The 17,475-nt window shown below is 39.9% G+C and overlaps 1 protein-coding gene and 1 non-coding gene across 3 annotated transcripts in view; one reads left to right on the top strand and one right to left on the bottom strand.

Moving 5' to 3' along the window:
- The window catches only part of Pak2 (p21 (RAC1) activated kinase 2), an 85,539-nt gene that overhangs the window by 24,234 nt on the left and 43,830 nt on the right, over positions 1-17,475 (top strand). For both annotated transcript variants that reach the window (XM_070029925.1, XM_070029926.1), the window contains exon 2: positions 12,035-12,242. In XM_070029925.1, coding sequence (XP_069886026.1) covers positions 12,056-12,242 — 187 coding nt within the window. In that variant the 5' untranslated portion in view covers positions 12,035-12,055. The remainder of the gene's footprint in view (positions 1-12,034; positions 12,243-17,475) is intronic.
- On the bottom strand, positions 5,144-5,279 carry LOC138832694 (small nucleolar RNA SNORA48). Its single transcript, XR_011373638.1, has one exon. It is a non-coding gene; the product is annotated as a small nucleolar RNA SNORA48 (small nucleolar RNA).

Here is a 17,475-nt window from a genome sequence, read left to right as displayed (position 1 = left end):
GAGTGTGATACTGGCTTCATAGAATGAGTTTGCAATTGCCCCCTCTGTTTCTATTTCATGGAAAAGCTTCCGGAGTATTGGAGCTTTAAAAGTTTTACAGAGGTGGCTCAGTGGTAGAGCGCTTGCCTTGCAAGCCTGAGGCCCTGGGTTCGATTCCTTAGCACCATATAAGCAAAACGAGAAAAAGCCAGAAGTGGCGCTGTGGCTCAAGTGGTAGAGCGCTAGCCCTGAGCTGAAGAGCTGAGGGACAGCGCCCAGGCCCAGAGTTTAAGCCTCATGACCGGACCCAAAAAATAAATAAATAAATAAAAGTCTTACAGAATTCAGCAGTGAATTCATCCGGGCTTGAGCTTTTTCCCTTTTTGATTACTTCCTCTATCTTGTTGCCTGTTACTGGCTTGTTTAGCTGGGTTTTAATTTTCTTGGTTCAGTTTAGGCAGTGTGTATGTTTCTAAAAATTTGTCCATTTCTGCTAGGTTAACCTTTAGTGAGTATAGGTTTTGAAAGTCCTTTATAATCATTTAGATTTCTTAGATGCTTGTTGTAATGTTTCCTATGGCATCTCTAATTTTATTGATTTGAATTTCTTCTCTTCTTTTTTAGTTAATCTCACAAGTGCGCTGTCAATTTTAGTAGTTTTTTAGTTCCTATTTTGTTTAATTCTGTCCTTTGTTATCTCTCTGTTTAGTAGCTTTAGATTTTTTTCCTTGCTTTTCTGGCAGTTTTAATTGCATCATGAGGTTATTTATTTGAGCTGTTTTGTTTAAGTTTTCTTTTGTCAGTCTTGAGGTTTGAACTCTGGGCCTCCGTGCTGTACTTGAGCTCTTTAGCTCAAGGCCAATGCTCTACTACTTGAGCCACAGTGCCACTTCGGTTTTCTGGTGGTTAATTGCAGATAAGAGTCTCAGGGTTGTTAGGTGAAATGAACCCCAAGATAAGGATTCAAATGTTTTTTTCTTTTTTGCGATTGTTTCCAACATATTAATAAGATGATTTCTTTGTTGCTTTGTATGTACCTCCCCCACGGTATAACCCCTGCTGTCACTGTATTTGATGTTGGTATAATTTGTGGAGGGGAAGGGAAAGAACAAACTGTTTAAATAGGGTTACAGGTGGACCCATTACAACAATGAGCTGTATAAGACGCACTAGTCTTGAGCAAAAACAAGGCTAGGGGTATAGCCCAGGCCCTGAGTTTAAGCCGCAGGACTATCACCCACACAAAAAAAATGTTTGTTTTTTTTTTAGTCAGTAGTTGGGCTTGAACTCTGGGCTTGGGCGTTGTCCCTGTGCTCTTCAGCTCAAGGCTGTTGCTCTACCCCTTGAACAGCGCCACTTCCAGTTTTCTGGTGGTTGAGAGTCTCATGGACTTTCCTGCCCAGGCTTTGAACTGTGATCTTCAGATCTCAGCCTCCTGAGTAGCTAGGATTATAGGTGTGAGCCACCGGCACCTGGCCTGTTTGTTTTTAAAAATGATTTATCCATGGGGCTGGAATGGTAGTTCAGTGGTAGAGTACTTGCCTTGAATGCATGAGGCCCTGAGTTCAATTTCTCAGCACCACATAAGCAAAAAAAGCCAGAAGTGGCACTGTGGCTCAAGTGGTAGAGCACTAGCCTTGAGCTGAAGAGCTGAAGGACAGTGCCCAGGCTCAGAGTTCAGGCCCCACAACTGAAAAAAGCAAACAAACAAAAATAAATTATCCAGCCAGGTGCAGGTGGCTCATGCCTATAATCCTCAGGAGACTGAGATCTGAGGATCATGGTTCAAAACCAGCCTGGGCAAAACCAGCCTGGGCAGGAAAGTCTGCGAGACTCTTTTTTTTTTTTTTTTTTTTTTTTGTCGGTCGTGGGGCTTGAACTCTGGGCCTGGGCGCTGTCCCTCAGCTCTTCAGCTCAATGCGAGCGCTCTACCACTTGAGCTATAGCGCCACTTCCGGTTTTCTGGTGGTTTATTGGAGATAGGAGTCTCACAGTCTCTCCTGCCCGGGCTGGCTTTGAACCGCGATCCTCAGATCTCAGCCTCCTGAGTAGCTAGGATTACAGGCGTTTATCTCCAATAAACCACTCAGAAAACTGGAAGTGGCTCTATGGCTCAAGTGGTAGACTGCTCACCTTGAATTGAAGAGCTGAGGATAGCGCTGTGGCCTAGAGTTCAAGCCCCAGGACTGACAAATAAATTATCCAATCTTGTGTTTGAATGTGAGGCATTTTCATTTAATTGATAGTCCTTGATTGTGTATTATATACCTGTTTCCTTTTTATTTGTACAATTGCTTGATGTTATAGCCATTGTCATCAGTTAAAAACACTCTTGTTTTTAGTGTATATTGTCATCTTTGTGTGTTTGTTCTATTTGCATTGATAGTTTCATTCCCATAGATTGGTCTTTTTATTTACTTTTTGTTGTTGTTTATTAGGTTAGAAACTTCTCATTTTATTAAGACATGTTAATGATACATACTAACAGTTGAATGTGTTATTTCACTCCATGAATACAACATGCATTAATCAAATGCAACCTCCCTTTTTTTTAATCCTCCCCCAAGTCTTCCCAATCCCTTGTAAATAGTGTTCTACTTTAATTCCACTGTTTTTTTAGCTTCCACATGAGGACATGCATCACTTCTGTCTCTGTGTCTGGCTTATTTCACTTAATACTTAACTTCCACTTGCATCCATCACATAGTGACCTTAGTCTTGCCATTTTTGTCTTGGCATGTGTTTTGTCAGATAAAAGTATAGCTATGTCTCCTTGCATTGTTTTGTTTTGAATAAACTAGCATTTTTCATTCTTTCACTTTCACTCTGTGTCTTTACTGGTAAAATAGGTTTCTTGTAGGCAGGATATTGTTTTGCTTCAGTTTTATCAGACCGAGATATTTCAAAAGATCTTTTCAAGTTCAAATATTCTTTGTTCCATTTGATCTCATCTGTTTTGGGATGTTTTGAGTTTGATTCTTTTTCAGAATCTCTTTTTACTTATGTAGCCTATATTCCTAATTATCTGCATTTTCCTGAATTTCTTGTGTTCTTTTATAATCATTCATTTATTTTAGCTAGTACCAGGGTTTGGGCTCAGGATTTTATACTTGCTCAATTTGCTTGCTCAATTAGCACTCTTATCACTTGAGCCATATCTCTACCCTGGCTAATTCAAGATGGAGCCTCAAGGACTTTTCTGCCTAAATTGTCGCCAAATCACAATCCTCTGGATCTCAGCCTTCTGAACAACTAGGATTATAGGGTTGAGACACCTATGCAGTTTCTTTTAAATTCTTTAAAAAAAATTATTGTTATGTTAAAGGTTACAGTTACATAAGCCAGATAACAAATACATTTCTTTTTTGAACAATGTCACTCCTTCCCTTTTAAAATTCTTAAGTGTTTCGTTCCTTTTAAATTGATTAGAATATGTTGCTAAAGAGTTCTTCGGAGGCAATCTATTGCAGGTTTTTTTTTTCCCCTATATTTCCTATATTTCTTGTGTTCCTACATTGAGATTTGCATTCGAATGTTAAGATATCTCAGCCAGTTTTATCACTAGCCTTCTTAGTAAAGAGCTTTCTCTATAAGTTACGTCTTGGAGTACCAGTATGTTACACAATGTTGGTTTTGATCTAGCTAGGCACCATAGTGTAACATCCATATGTTGGCTGTGATTAATGATGAGGCATAGTATATACTGTGTCACTGTCTCTGTAGGACACACAGAAGTGGAGACACTGGCAGTTCAGGTAGGCATGGTATTAACAGCAGTGGTATGGGATGCTTTCTGTGCAGTAGGTCCTTTGCCTCAACTCATCTTCACTTTAAGGGGCCTTGGGATACTCAGCCTTCCCTCCCCCACCCAAAAAAAAAACCCGGTTTTTGAGGCTTGAGGGATAACACATTGGTATTTGGGTTTTTGCAGATTTTAAAGAGATTGTTAGAGATCTCATTATTAAAATGGAAATGAAAAATGGAAATATCAGTTGTGGGCCTTGAACTCAGGTTGTGAGTGCAATTCCTGATGGTTTTCACTCAAGGATAGTACTCTACCACTTGAACCACAGTGCCACTTCAGTTTTTTGAGTGGTTAATTGGAGATAAGATTCTTTTTTTTTTTTTTTTTTTTTTTTTGTCGGTCGTGGGGCTTGAACTCTGGGCCTGGGCGCTGTCCCTCAGCTCTTCAGCTCAAGGCGAGCGCTCTACCACTTGAGCTACAGCGCCACTTCCGGTTTTCTGGTGGTTTATTGGAGATAGGAGTCTCACGGTCTCTCCTGCCCGGGCTGGCTTTGAACCGCGATCCTCAGATCTCAGCCTCCTGAGTAGCTAGGATTACAGGCGTGAGCCACCAGCGCCCGGCTGGAGATAAGATTCTTATTGGGATCCTTCCAAGATGGCTTCGAACCATAATCCTTTGAACCATAATCTCAGTATCCTGAATAGCTAGGATTACAGACGAGAGCAACTGGCATCTGGCTGGGTTTTTTTGGGTTTTTTGTTTTTGTTGTTGTTTTTGTTTTTTTTTTTTTTAACTTTTTAAATATTTTATTGTAAAGATGCTGTACAAAGTTGGTTTTTTTTTTTGGGGGGGGGTCTGGTCGTGGGGCCGGAACTCTGGGCCTGGGCGCTGTCCCTCAGCTCTTCAGCTCAAAGCTAGTGCTCTACCACTTGAGCCACAGCACCACTTCTGGCTTTTTTTTTCTTATGTGGTGCTGAGGAATCGAACTCAGGGCCTCTGGCATGCAAGGCAAGCGCTCTACCACTGAGCCACCTTCCCAGCCCTACAAAGTTGTTTTTTGTTTGTTTTGGTGCTATTTCTGGGTCTTGAACATAGGTCTGGTATTGTCCCAGAGCTTCTTTTGTTCAAGGTTAATGCTCTACCACTTGTGTTACATCTTCACTTCCAGTTTTTTTGTTAGGGTTTTTTGTTTGTTTGTTTGTTTGTTTGTTGTTGTTTTTCAAATAAAACATTAGTTTATTTCTGGCCATAGATACACCTTGGGTTCATGAGACATTCAAATCCCAACTGTAACTAAGAATGATGGAACATGAAATGAATGCTTTGCAAACCCTAATACAGAATGGTGAAACAAACAAAATAGCTTAGGAAACAGGTTAACATGGTGGCTATGATACTACCTTTACAAAAAACAGCAATATGTGTGTCCAATGCATGAACCAGGCACAGCCATAGATCAAAACCCATGCTGGGATAAACACGGAATTGTTTTGCCCCTGGCTGATAGAAGATGAGCACCATGAAGGTTGATATCACTTTGCCCAGAACAGGAACATTTTTGGTAGTTTAATGGAAATAAACTAGCTCATAGACTTTTCTGCCCTGGCTGTCTTGGAACTATGATCCTTCTGTCTTAGCCTTTTGAGTAGCTAGAATTTGGGTATGAGCCACTGGTACCCAGCAAATTTTGATTTTTTAATCATGTTTTTTTCATCAGTCATGGAATTTGAACTCAGGGATTAGACACTGTTCCTGAACTCTTTTGCTCAAGGCTAGCACCCTGTCACTTTGAGCCACAGCTCCACTTCTGGTTTTTGAATGGTTAATTGGAGATAATAGTCTCATAAGGACTTTTCTGCCCAGGCTGGCTTTGAAACATGATCCTCAGATCTCAGCCTTCTGAGTAGCTAGAATTACAGGTGGGAGCCACCATCACCCAGCCTACACCATGTCTTTGGTTAGTACATGGTTTGTATGTGGTATACCACTTACCCCACTGGATGACAGTAAATTCAATAATTTTTGCTAGTTTTACTGACTGGTTCTAGAACTATTCACTACTTTTTCATTGCTGCTGTATATTTAGCTACCTCTGGTCTCCTTTCATAGACAATTGAGGAATTGTTAAGTGTTTGAGTTGTGTCACAGCTAAACAATGGGCCTGTTAGAAGAGTACAGTGTGTTTTGGGCACACTTTTTGTTTCGCCTACTTGTTTGTCACTGAAAAGTAGCAAAAAGTGTTTGAACAGATTTGGAGACAGGCTCTATGTATTTGCTCTTTTTTCCATGAAATATTTTTGAATAATGGAACAAACAATAAGCTATCTTAAGTATCTTATTATGAATTGTTTTGTATATGTTTCTGACTATAGTAGATATATGTGAAGAACCTTATTAGAGAGCCCCATTTGGCTCTTCAGGGCCATTTATATTGTTAGAAACAGCTCAGAAAAAAATCTGCTCTATAGAAGAGACAGAAGACTAAGGTTATCTAAATTAGCTGCAAGGGTAAAACTGAAATCTTTCTGGAGATATTTTTAATATAGGACAGCTTATATGTTTGCTTAATAAAGTGCTATTTAATGCATTAACTAATAAAGAACAATTTTAGCTTGGCATTGGTGGCTCACGCCTGTAATTCTAGCTGCTCAGGACACTTGGATCTCAGTACCATAGTTCAAAGCCAGCTGGGCAGGAAAATCCATGACCCTTATCTCTAATTAACCACCAGCAAATCAGAAGTGGAATTGTGGTTCAAAGTGGTAGAGTGCTAGTTAAGCAGAAAAGCTCAGGGACAGTGCCCAGGCCCTGAGTTCAAGCCCCCTAGGACTGACAAAAACAAAACAGGATTTTCTTTGAGGACAGGAATCAGTCAATGTTACTATCAACACACAGTTGTTTGAAATTATGTACAGTTGTAATTCAGTGCCAAAGAATGGTCTAGCATACTGATAGTAATAGAGAAAAGAGCATGAGATTAAGACTTGTTAGGAAACTTCACTTCTGGGCTTAGTAGTTAGATCTGTGTACAGACTTTAAGCAAATCACTTACTTTTTGGTGGGGCTAGTTCTTTTACATACCAGAGGAATTCTAATCTTCTAAATTTTGTACCACTGGACTTATTTTGGACTTATTTTCCTGTGTAAGTTCAGAAGATGTAAGGGATCATTTTAGGCAAGAATGATTGTATACGTTGAAAATCATTTGACGTATTATTTGGGAGTTGAAAGATTTGGTTGAGTAGATAAACAAATGGAGAACAATTAGAAATGGATACACATACACATGTGATTCAGGCCAGGAAAGTCTTTGGTGTACATGAACATAGGATTTGTTTGGCTATTTGCGTGATATCAGATTGACTCAGTAGCTAAATGTCTCTAAATGCAATTCATACTCAGCTTTTAGATATTAGACAGGTACTGAGGGAGATGAAGCCAGGGAGAGTGATAACATAAGTTGTTTTTAAGTCAACTTTTTCTGTGATAACTAAAGTATATTCAACCAATTCCAATTTCTTTTTTCTTTTCTATTTATTTATTTTTTTGTCAGTCGTGAGGCCTGAACTCTGGGCCTGGGCACTGTCCCTCAGCTCTTCAGCTCAAGGCTAGCTAGCACCCTACCACTTGAACTGCAGCGCCACTTCCGGCTTTTTCTGCTTATGTGGTGTTGAGCAATTGAACCCAGGGTCTCATGAATGCAAGTCAAGCACTCTACCACTTAGCCATCTTCCCAGCCCCTCCAGAAATACATAGAAACTTGTGACTAAGCTCTTGGCATCTACATTCATTCCAAGGTTCAGAGCCAGCCCAGGGAGAAAAGTCTGTAAGGCTCTTAATCTCCAATAAACTGTCAAAAATTCAGAAGTAGAGCTTCTTTTATAAGCTTCTGTATGAATATATTTTCTAATTCTAGTGTGTGTGTGCTTGGGAATAAAAATTGTAGGTCATTTTGGTAGCTGTATATTTAGCTTTTGAAGAAGATACTGTTTCCTGTGGGTAGGTGGGAAGTTCTGGGACTTGAACTCAGGACCTTGTTGCTGTCTCTAAGCTTTTTTTGTTCAAGACTAGCATTCTACCACTTACCACAGTTTCACTTCTGGCTTTTTAGTGGTTAATCGGAAATAGGAGTCTCACGGCCTTTTCTGCCCTGGCTGGCTTTGAACTATGATCCTCAGATTGTATCCTTGTAAGTAATTAGGAATAGAGTTTTCTTTCTACTTGTCAGCCAGTTTATAACCCTGATATTTATATATAAACAGAGAAACTGCCAATCTAGGATGCCACATTGCATTTAGTTATTATATCAAATCTATAACTCTCGGTCTTCCTGATTTTCATGTTTTTGTCAGTTTTGAGGTGTGAATTAGAAATTGTAGAGTGTATTACTTCTCAGCTTTTTGGCTATGATCAATTGTAGAGTTCCCCTTGTTTTTTGTTTGTCTGATATTTTTCTCATAATTAAGTTTGGATTGTAGAATTGTGAGGAGAATGCCACAGGTGTTTCTCATCACATTGTATTAGGGAGTAACTGATATTAACTTACGCCCCTAAAAAGTTAACTGTGGTCACTTGGTTAATGCTATATTTGCCATAAAGTTTCGTGTTGTTTTTTTTTTCTTTTCATCTTTTGGAAATGAGTCACTTAAGTCCAGCCTACATTCCAGAGGGGAGAGGAAATCAAGCTCAAATTCCTAGAGGGAGCTGTGTCTACATATAACAATCTGGAATTCTGGAGTAAAGATTTGTTCCCTTACCGTCCCCATTTATTTATTTGTTTACTTGTATTTGTACAGAATTACGTGTATTTTGTCATTTGGTTATACTGTTAATTTTTTTATTTGAATCATTCTAACATTGGTCTTTGGAAACACTTCCTGTGTCTCTTTAACATGCCCTCATCCATTTAAAATATTGCCTTATCTTCTGATGCTGCAAGATACTCTATTACTCACTTTCTCTCCCCTGTGTGGGGCCTATAACCAGCCATTTCTCCAAGAATCCATGAGGCACATTTAAGTTATTTGCCTCAGGTCACACATTTAAGTGATAGAACTAAGATTCCAACCAAAGCAGTCCCATTCCAGAACACATGCTGCTACCATAAAATTAGATTTTTTTTTTTGTTAAAGGTGTAACTGGGAGTTTCTAGTCATATTCTGTCTATAATTGAACCCTAAAGATATGTTTTTTATCAACTTTGAGTAATCATTATTCTCTGACTTTTGCTTTGATTGTTTTGCTCTTTGTTTTTTAAATTTTTCATTAGTTTATTTTTAGGGTTGGCATCAAACCCAGGTCCTCATGCATAATAAACACATTTTTTTTTTTTTACCAGTAAGTTATACACCTGGTCCTCCCTGATTTATGCTGATTTTTTAGAATCACGCTTCTGAAAATAGTAAATTAAAACCTCGTTAAGCCACAGATAGTTGTTAGTCTATAAATGCATATAAAAATACTCAGAAATTTTGTTAGAGATTCTGTTTTGTGACAGGATCATACTGTGTGCTCAGGCTGACTTTAAAATCCTCCTGCCTTGTAGTACTGAAACTACAGACGTGTACCACCATACCCTGGCTGTTACCTGATTCTTCATTTACTATAGAGCCTCAATGCTGGAACTAAAATCTGAACATTGTAACTGGTGATTAAGAAAGTGAACACAGGAGACTGAGATCAGAGGATGGTCAGTTCAAAACTAGTCCAAGCAGAAAAGTACATAGAACTCTGTCTCCAGTTAACCAGCAAAATGTCCAACTAGAAGGTAGGGCAGAGCACCAGCTGTGAGCAAGTGGACATGAAGCCCTGAGTTCAAGCCATGTTAGACCTCACCCCACCCACCTAAAAAAAGAAAAGAGGAAAAGATAAAAGTGAGACGCTCTTGGATTAATCTTTAATGTTATGGTCATACTAAACATCCATCCTGTCCATTTTATTAAATAAGCTTTGCAATGTTAAAATTAAGTTTTATCTATCTTCTGTCCCTGTGGGTTATTCACACACTAGTATCAGGCCACACCCAGGAATAACCAGTTGCATCCTGTTTGTATGACCCCAAAACAAAACCAGACTTACCTGATAAAAGCAGCTGGTTTTGAAGTCATTTGGAGCATGTCTTGCGTGCTGCCTTTGGTTTCAGCCTTTTTTATTTCTATTTCTATTTTTATTTTTGCGTTGGTAGTTTTAGCCACATGCAGGTCAAGGTCTTTTTTATTACTTTTTCCTAGGCCTTCTCCAGGTAGTTACCCTCACCACCAGAAATGTGGGGTTTTTGTTTGTTTCTCTCCTTTTTCTTCTCTCACTCTTCCTCTTTGGTGGGCTGAGAAATAATTATTTTGACAGATAAAGTATGCCAAAGTAGTGCACTAGCACAGTCCTTTGCCAAGGAAAATAACATCTTAAAGATTTGGAGTAGAAGAGTAATCTCTTCAGCTCTCCATTCTTCTCAAATTTATCTTTTTCTTCAGGTACTAGCATGTAACTGAATTAAATAAATTTATTTTTAATTTTCCCTAAGTACTGTTGGCTTTCTTTTTATTGTACATAAACAAAGATTTGCTAACTTAAAACAATATTATTCAAGATTCAGTTGCCAATTAAAATATTGTTTAATGGGGGTGATATGTTGCTTCCTAACGTATACATTTTTTACAGAACTTATCTGAGTTAGGAGTCCTTTACTACTGATTTTAAGTGTGTATGAGCTACTTATTAAAAAGAAATATGTCAGTATATAAATAAGGCTACAATTTCCACTGGATGACCTAACTGCATGGGCAGGTTATTACGATGTGAAAGAATAATCTTGGGGTTACAGCCATACTACCAGCCCAGCCCATCATTCATACATATATTCCTTATATTTTTCCTTACTTAATTTTGTCAGTGTATACAGATTGATGAAGCTTGATATGACTTTCTGAGGGATTTAAGAAAGAGGCAGATTTTTTTTTAATTTAATTTAATTTTATTTGTGAACATACTGTACAGAGGGGTTACAATTACATGGGCAGGATAATGCGTACATTTCTTACCAAGCATTGCACCCTCCTCCTTTGGTTTACCCTTCACATCCCTTCCCAGCCTCCCCCCTCCCCCCCAATCCCAATCCTTCTCCTTCCCCCCCTTTCCCTCCCCCCCCCCTCCGCACCAACGTTGTAAAGCTCGTTTTGGACATGACAACTTGTACTTCTCATTGTTGCAACAGGTCTGAGGCAGATTTTTAAAGAAACCAAATACTATATCAGTGGTTTGTTCTTTTTGAAACGTTTACTTGATGGCTAAGTTGTAATCCATCACAAGGCTTGTTGGTTGGTAGCTTTGAACAAGTCCAAGCATCCAAGATGGGTCTTCTAGAGATACCTCGTGGTTGGTTGATTAGGTCATATTCTTCCTCTTTGGAATTTTCTCCCTCTTTTTCTTCTCTTTTTTTGTTACCCTCTCCTCTCTGTCTTTTCTGGTATGATGATTTGAAGGGGCTCTACTACTTAAACCATCACTCTTTTCTTGACTCCATGTTGTCTGACTTTTGGAACAGTCTCAGATTGATTGATTAAATTGCTTTGTTTTTCAGACATTCCACATCTAATCATTTATTGAATGTTGGAGCTGAGATTATTTCCATTTAAAAAGGATGTTTGTTACATCTTTTTCTTTTTTCTTTTTTTTCTTTTTCTTTTTTTTGGCCAGTCGTGGGCCTGAACTCTGGGCCTGGGCACTGTCCCTCAGCTCTTCAGCTTAAGGCTAGCACTCTACCACAGAGCCACTTCTGTTTTTTTTCTGCTGCTTTTTTTTTTTTTTTTTTTTTGTCGGTCATGGGGTTTGACCTCTGGGCTTGGGCGCTGTCTCTCAGCTCTTCAGCTCAAGGCGAACTCAGCTCTACCACTTGAGCTACACCGCCACTTCCGGTTTTCTGGTGGTTTATTGGAAATAGGAGTCTCATGGTCTTTCCTACCCGGGCTGGCTTTGAACTGAGATCCTCAGATCTCAGCCTCTTGAGTAGCTAGGATTACAGGCGTGAACCACCAGCACCGGCTGTTTTTTTCTGCTTATGTGGTGCTGATGAATCAAACCCAGGGCCTCATGTATGCAAGGTGAATACTCTTATCACTGAGCCACCTTCCCAGCCCCTTGTTATATCTTTTATCAGTTTTTTTCTTGCCCAATTTTTCTATTGTAACTGTAAGTAGATACCTTTTACCTTTTCTAATTAGGAGTTGTATGGCAAGGTAGTTATTGCTGTATTCTGCTTGTTCATATTATTTTTTTGCCTTGTTATTAATTATGACTTTAAAAAATCTATTTCAGGCCTTTTCATAATTCTGAATCATGTCTGATAACGGAGAACTGGAAGACAAGCCTCCAGCACCACCTGTGCGGATGAGCAGTACCATTTTTAGCACTGGAGGCAAAGATCCTTTATCAGCCAATCACAGTTTGAAACCTTTGCCCTCTGTTCCAGAGGAAAAAAAGCCCAGGAATAAAATCATCTCCATCTTCTCCAGCACTGAGAAAGGTAACTAATCTTGTGATTTCAAGAGTCTTGGTGTTGGTTTAATACCATGTTTACCATTGGTTTATTATATGTTACTCATTTTTGTATCTTCTACAATGACAACAATAAAGAGATCCAAGAAAACACTTGATACCGATAGACATGATGAAAAGGAATAATTTTGTTGGGCATGGTAGCACAGGCGTGTAGTCTCATATACTTGGGAGATTAAAGCGGGAGGATTGCTTGAGCCTAGGAGTTCAGGTCTTGAACTCTAGGCCTGGGCACAACTCTTTAGCTCAAGACTAGCTCTCTGCCACTTGAGCCACAGCACCATGTCCTGCTTTTTCTGCTTATGTAGTGCTGATGAATCAAACCCAGGGCCTCATGCATGCAAGGCAAGCATTCCACCACTGAGCCACCTTCTCAGCCCCAGCAAGACTTCTCTTAAGACAAAACAAAAACAAAAATACTAGTTTATTTTGTTATGCTTTCTTAGACAAGGTCTTACTATGTAGAACAGACTGGCCTTGAACCAAGCATTCTGCTGCCCTAGCCTCTTTAGTGCTAGAAGTAAAGGCATGTACCACTAGCCCGGCAAGACTAGTTTTTTGTTTTGTTTTGTTTTGCTTTGCTTACTTTTCTCTTTTATTTTCTTAATCTTCATCGTAATTTGTGTGTATATGTGCGTGTGGTACTGGTGTTTATACACAGGACCTTGTGTTTGCTAGGTAGGTGCTCTACCACTTGAGCCATACCACCAGCCCAGCCCATCAATCTTACCTTCCTTACATTGTTCCTTTCTTTCTTCCTTCCCTTCCCTTCCCTTCCCTTCCCTTCCCTTCTCTTCCCTTCCGGGAAGTTCTTTTCTTCTCTTTCTCTTACCTCTCTTCCCTCCTCCCTTCCCCTCTCCCATCTCCCTTTTCCCATCCCATCCCCCCTCCCTTCTCTCGCCCTCTTCCCTCCTCTTTCCCCTCATTGAGGCTTGAACTCATGGGCCTTGTGCTTGCTCAGCAGTATGGGTGCCACACTCCCCTGGCTGACATCCCTGGAGCTAACTGGGTTTTGGAATTAAGATTTTTCTGATGTTTTTAGTGGTAATGCTAGTTATTTTTTGTTTTGTTTTGTTTTATCCTACAGTGCCTTGAGAAGGATCTGAGGCAGCCTCAGTATCAACATACCAATGTGTCTTCAGCAAAACATGTCTAATACATGTCTATTTTCAATCTCGACACTATCGACATTTAAAGACCAAATAATTTGTAATTATAGCAGTCTGTCCCTATGTATTATAAGGATGTTGAGCAGCATTTATTCCTTTTTACCTATAGATGTCAATAGCAACTCCCCCAGTTGTAACAACCAAAAGTATTCCCAGACATTTCTATCCCCTGGGGGTGAACAAAATTACTTCCAGTTAAGAACCACTGATGAGCTGGGTGCTGGTGTCTCACATGTAATTCTAGCTATTCAAGAGGCTTGAGATCTGAGGATCACAGTTTGAAACCAGCTGAAACAGGACAGTCCCTGAAACTCTTATCCCCAATTAACCGTCAGCAAGCCAGAAGTGTAGTGGTAGAGCACTAGCCTTGAGCACAAAAGCTCAAGGGCAGAACCCAACCAGGCTGTGAGTTCAAGCTCCATGAGACAGACAGACAGACAGACAGACACACACACACACACACACACACACACACACACACACACACACACACACACACACACACACACACACACACACACACACACACACACACACACACACACACACACACACACACACACACACACACACACACACACACACGGAATCACTGACTTTGTTACACAAAGTGTAGGATGGGGCCATAAAGATTCTAGTATAGGGCTGGGAAGGTGGCTCAGTAGTAGAGCGCTTGCCTTGCATGCATGAGGCTCTGGGTTCGATTCCCCAGCACCACATAAAGAAAAAAAAACCGGAAGTGATGCTGTGGCTCAAGTGGTAGAGCTCTAGCCTTGAGCTGAGGGACAGCGTCTAGGCCCAAAGTTCAGGTCCCACGACTGGACCCCCCCAAAAAAAAAGATTCTAGTATAAATTGAAATTGCTATATTTGTCATATTTTAGATAGGAACTTCTGAGTTTTAGAATTGAGTAAGATGGATTTTAGAATAAGAGTAAGGGGTTTGTGTCAGCTACCAATAGCTCATGCTTATATTCCTTGCTACTCTGGAGGCTGCAATCTGTGGATCATAGTTGGGAGTCAGCCAGAACAGATAAATCCTAGAATTTCTTGTCTTCAGTTAACCAGTAAAAAGCTGGAAACAGAGGTATGCCTCAAGTGGTAGGGTGCCAGCTATGAGCGTAAAAGCCAAACAGCAAGAGGCCTGGCAAGTCCTAGTACTGGCATACACAAAAGAATAAGAGAGTTGTTTAATCACATTAAGCATGATAATGTGACTTTTTTGTTCTTGTTCTGGTACTGGGTCTTAAACTCAAGGCTGGCATTCTACCCTTTGGGCCATATTTCCACCCCCAACTTTTTGATGTTTAATTTCTTGGACTTTCTTGCTTAGAGGCTGGCCTTGAACCACAATCCTCAGATCTCAGCTCCTGAGTAGTTAGGATTAGAGGAGCCTGGCAAGATGAAATTTTCTTATAAGTGGTAATTGATACAAGCAAAAATAAAGATAAATATTCTATATGGAGAGGTAAACCCAAGCTGAAGAACAGTGTTTTGTACATAGTAATAATTAATATTCATTTAGTTTGAAATTCTTAATATACATTCAATAAAAATTTAACAATATACTTTTAAAAGAATTTAATTACATTTAATTAATTTAATTATGGATAATAGTTCCTAATACTTTGAGAATTTAGATTTACACATAGGATATAATCTTTATAAATAGTAAGAACCCTATTCATTTATTGTCAGTTACTTATTTCTAATTCTGCTTTTATTAAGATTTCATAGGTTAAGCCGGGTGCCGATGGCTTACACCTGTAATCCTAGCTACTCAGGAGGCTGATATCTGAGGATTGCAGTTCAAAGCCTGGGCAGGAAAGTCTGTGAGAGTCTTTATCTTCAATTAACTACCAGAAATCCAGAGGTGGCACTATGGCTCAAGTGGTAGTATACTTGATTTAAGCTGAAGAGCTCAAGGACAGTGCGCTCAGGTCCAGAGTTCAAGTCCATGATTGACCAAAAAAAAAAAAAAAAAAGGTTTCATAGGTTACATAGTGAGACTCAATCTTAAAAACCAAAACAAAAGTTTCATGTAATGATTTGGAGTTGCTGCATGAAGGCACTAAGTTTGATCCCCAACAATGAAAGTTGTAGATGAAAGTATTTTTTTCCTCCCCCTTCCTTTTTTCTTGTCCTTTTTCTTTGCTTTCTCTTTCCTTGGACTTTTTATACATGGGCTTGCTTCAAACTTCCATCCTCACAGTCTGAGCTTTCAGAGACTATGAGTGCGTGCGTGCGTGCGTGCGTGCGTGCGTGCGTGTGTGTGTGTGTGTGTGTGTGTGTGTGTGTTGATGCTGGGATTAGAACTCAGGCTTTGCACTCTTGCTTAGCTTTTTCACTCAAGACTGGCATACCATCACTTGATATATCTCCAGTCTAGCTTCTTTGCTGATTAATTGAAGACAGACTCTTGAGGACTTTTCTGCCTGAACCAGCTTCAAACTGAGATCCTCCTAATCTCCTCTCAGACTTCCAGGTGTCTGAGTAGCTAGGATTAGAAACGTGAGCCACTGGTGTCTAGCTGAAAGTATGTTCTTAAGGTTTACTTGGAAGCTGTTCAAGTGTGCATTCAGCTTGATTGAGGGGTTTTTTGTTTTTGTTTTTGTTTTGTTGGTCGAGGGGCTTGAACTCTGGTCCTGGACACTGTTCCTCAGCTCTTCAGCTCAAGGCTAGTGCTCTAATAACTTGAGCCACAGAGCCACTTCCAGCTTTTTCTGCTTATGTGGTGCTGAGGAGTCAAGCCCAGGGCCTCATGCATACAAGGCAAACACTCTACCACTGAGCCACCTTCCCAGCCCTGGAGAGTTTTTTTGTTTTTGTTTTTAAAGTACTTAAATTGCATTAGGTAAAGGATAAAGGAAAAGATGATGATTGACCAAATCTTCATCTTCCATAGTAGTCTGTATATTTCTGTATATTTAAAGTAGAAAATAAAAGAGGACAGTAAAAACAGAATTTTAACTTTTGAAAGTTAAAATAATAGTACAAGTATGGAGGCTAGTACCAGATGAAAGTACTCAAGGAATCAAGGTTTCCATACTTACTGCTCCTACCGGGAAGCTGAAACCTCTGACATTCCTGTCACTGTTTTAACAATTCAGTAGTCAGAATTGAAGTAGAACCTTATGTGTGTACATTCATGCTCATGTGAAGACAGAACTAACCTAATGTTATCCCATTGATCACACTGGTGTTTGCCTCTAAGCCTTCCCATCCTTGCCCTGCATTCTTCTTTCATCAGCATTTCTTCAATAGTATTCTACCTGGAATGCTGTTTATTTCTCTCTTTAGTTTTATCCTAATTGTTTTTCATCTTTGAACATTCCTTCTAGATTTTGTTCTGTTTTCCTGGAGTGCTGAGGGTCAAGCTGAGGGTCTTGCACATGCTAGATCAGCATTTTGTCACTAAGTCATAGCCCCAGCCCAAAAGGTTCTTTTCTAATGTGGTGCTAGGGACCAAACCATGAATGCTAACCATAGGCATTACCACTGATCCATCCCCCCCTTGTTCTTTTACATATTAGGATTTGGTATCAAAGAAGAACCTACAGTATGTATTCAATATACCTTACACAGAGGTCTCAAAGGGAAAGAAGTGGTTTTTTTTGGTCATGGGGTTTGAACTCAGGGCCTGGGCACTGTCCCTGAGCTTCACTCAAGGCTCACTCCACCACTGAGCCACAGCACTACTTCTGCATTTCTGGTGGTTAATTGGAGGTAAGTTTCATGGCCTTTCCTGCCTGGGCTGGCTTCAAACTGAGATCCTCAGATTTCAGCCTCCTGAGTAGCTAGAATTACAGGCATGAGCCATCGGCACCCATCAACTTTTTTAGGGACAAATGTGGTAGTTCATACGTGTAATGCCAACTACTTGGGAGGTGGAGATGGGAAGATCAGGCTTCAAGACCAGCCTGGGCAAAACATTAGTGAGAATCCAGCTCAGTCAATATGCCAGAAATAGTAAATAGTGCACATCTGTGATCCCAATTTTAAGGAAAACATAAGTAGGGGAATCACACTCTGAG

This window comes from Dipodomys merriami, unplaced genomic scaffold (genome assembly GCF_024711535.1).
Source record: "Dipodomys merriami isolate MVZ:Mamm:240054 unplaced genomic scaffold, mDipMer1.0.p SCAF_2, whole genome shotgun sequence".
Taxonomy (NCBI): domain Eukaryota; kingdom Metazoa; phylum Chordata; class Mammalia; order Rodentia; family Heteromyidae; genus Dipodomys; species Dipodomys merriami.
Note: the sequence above shows the minus strand (reverse complement) of the source record. Positions and strands in the feature narration are given on the sequence as shown.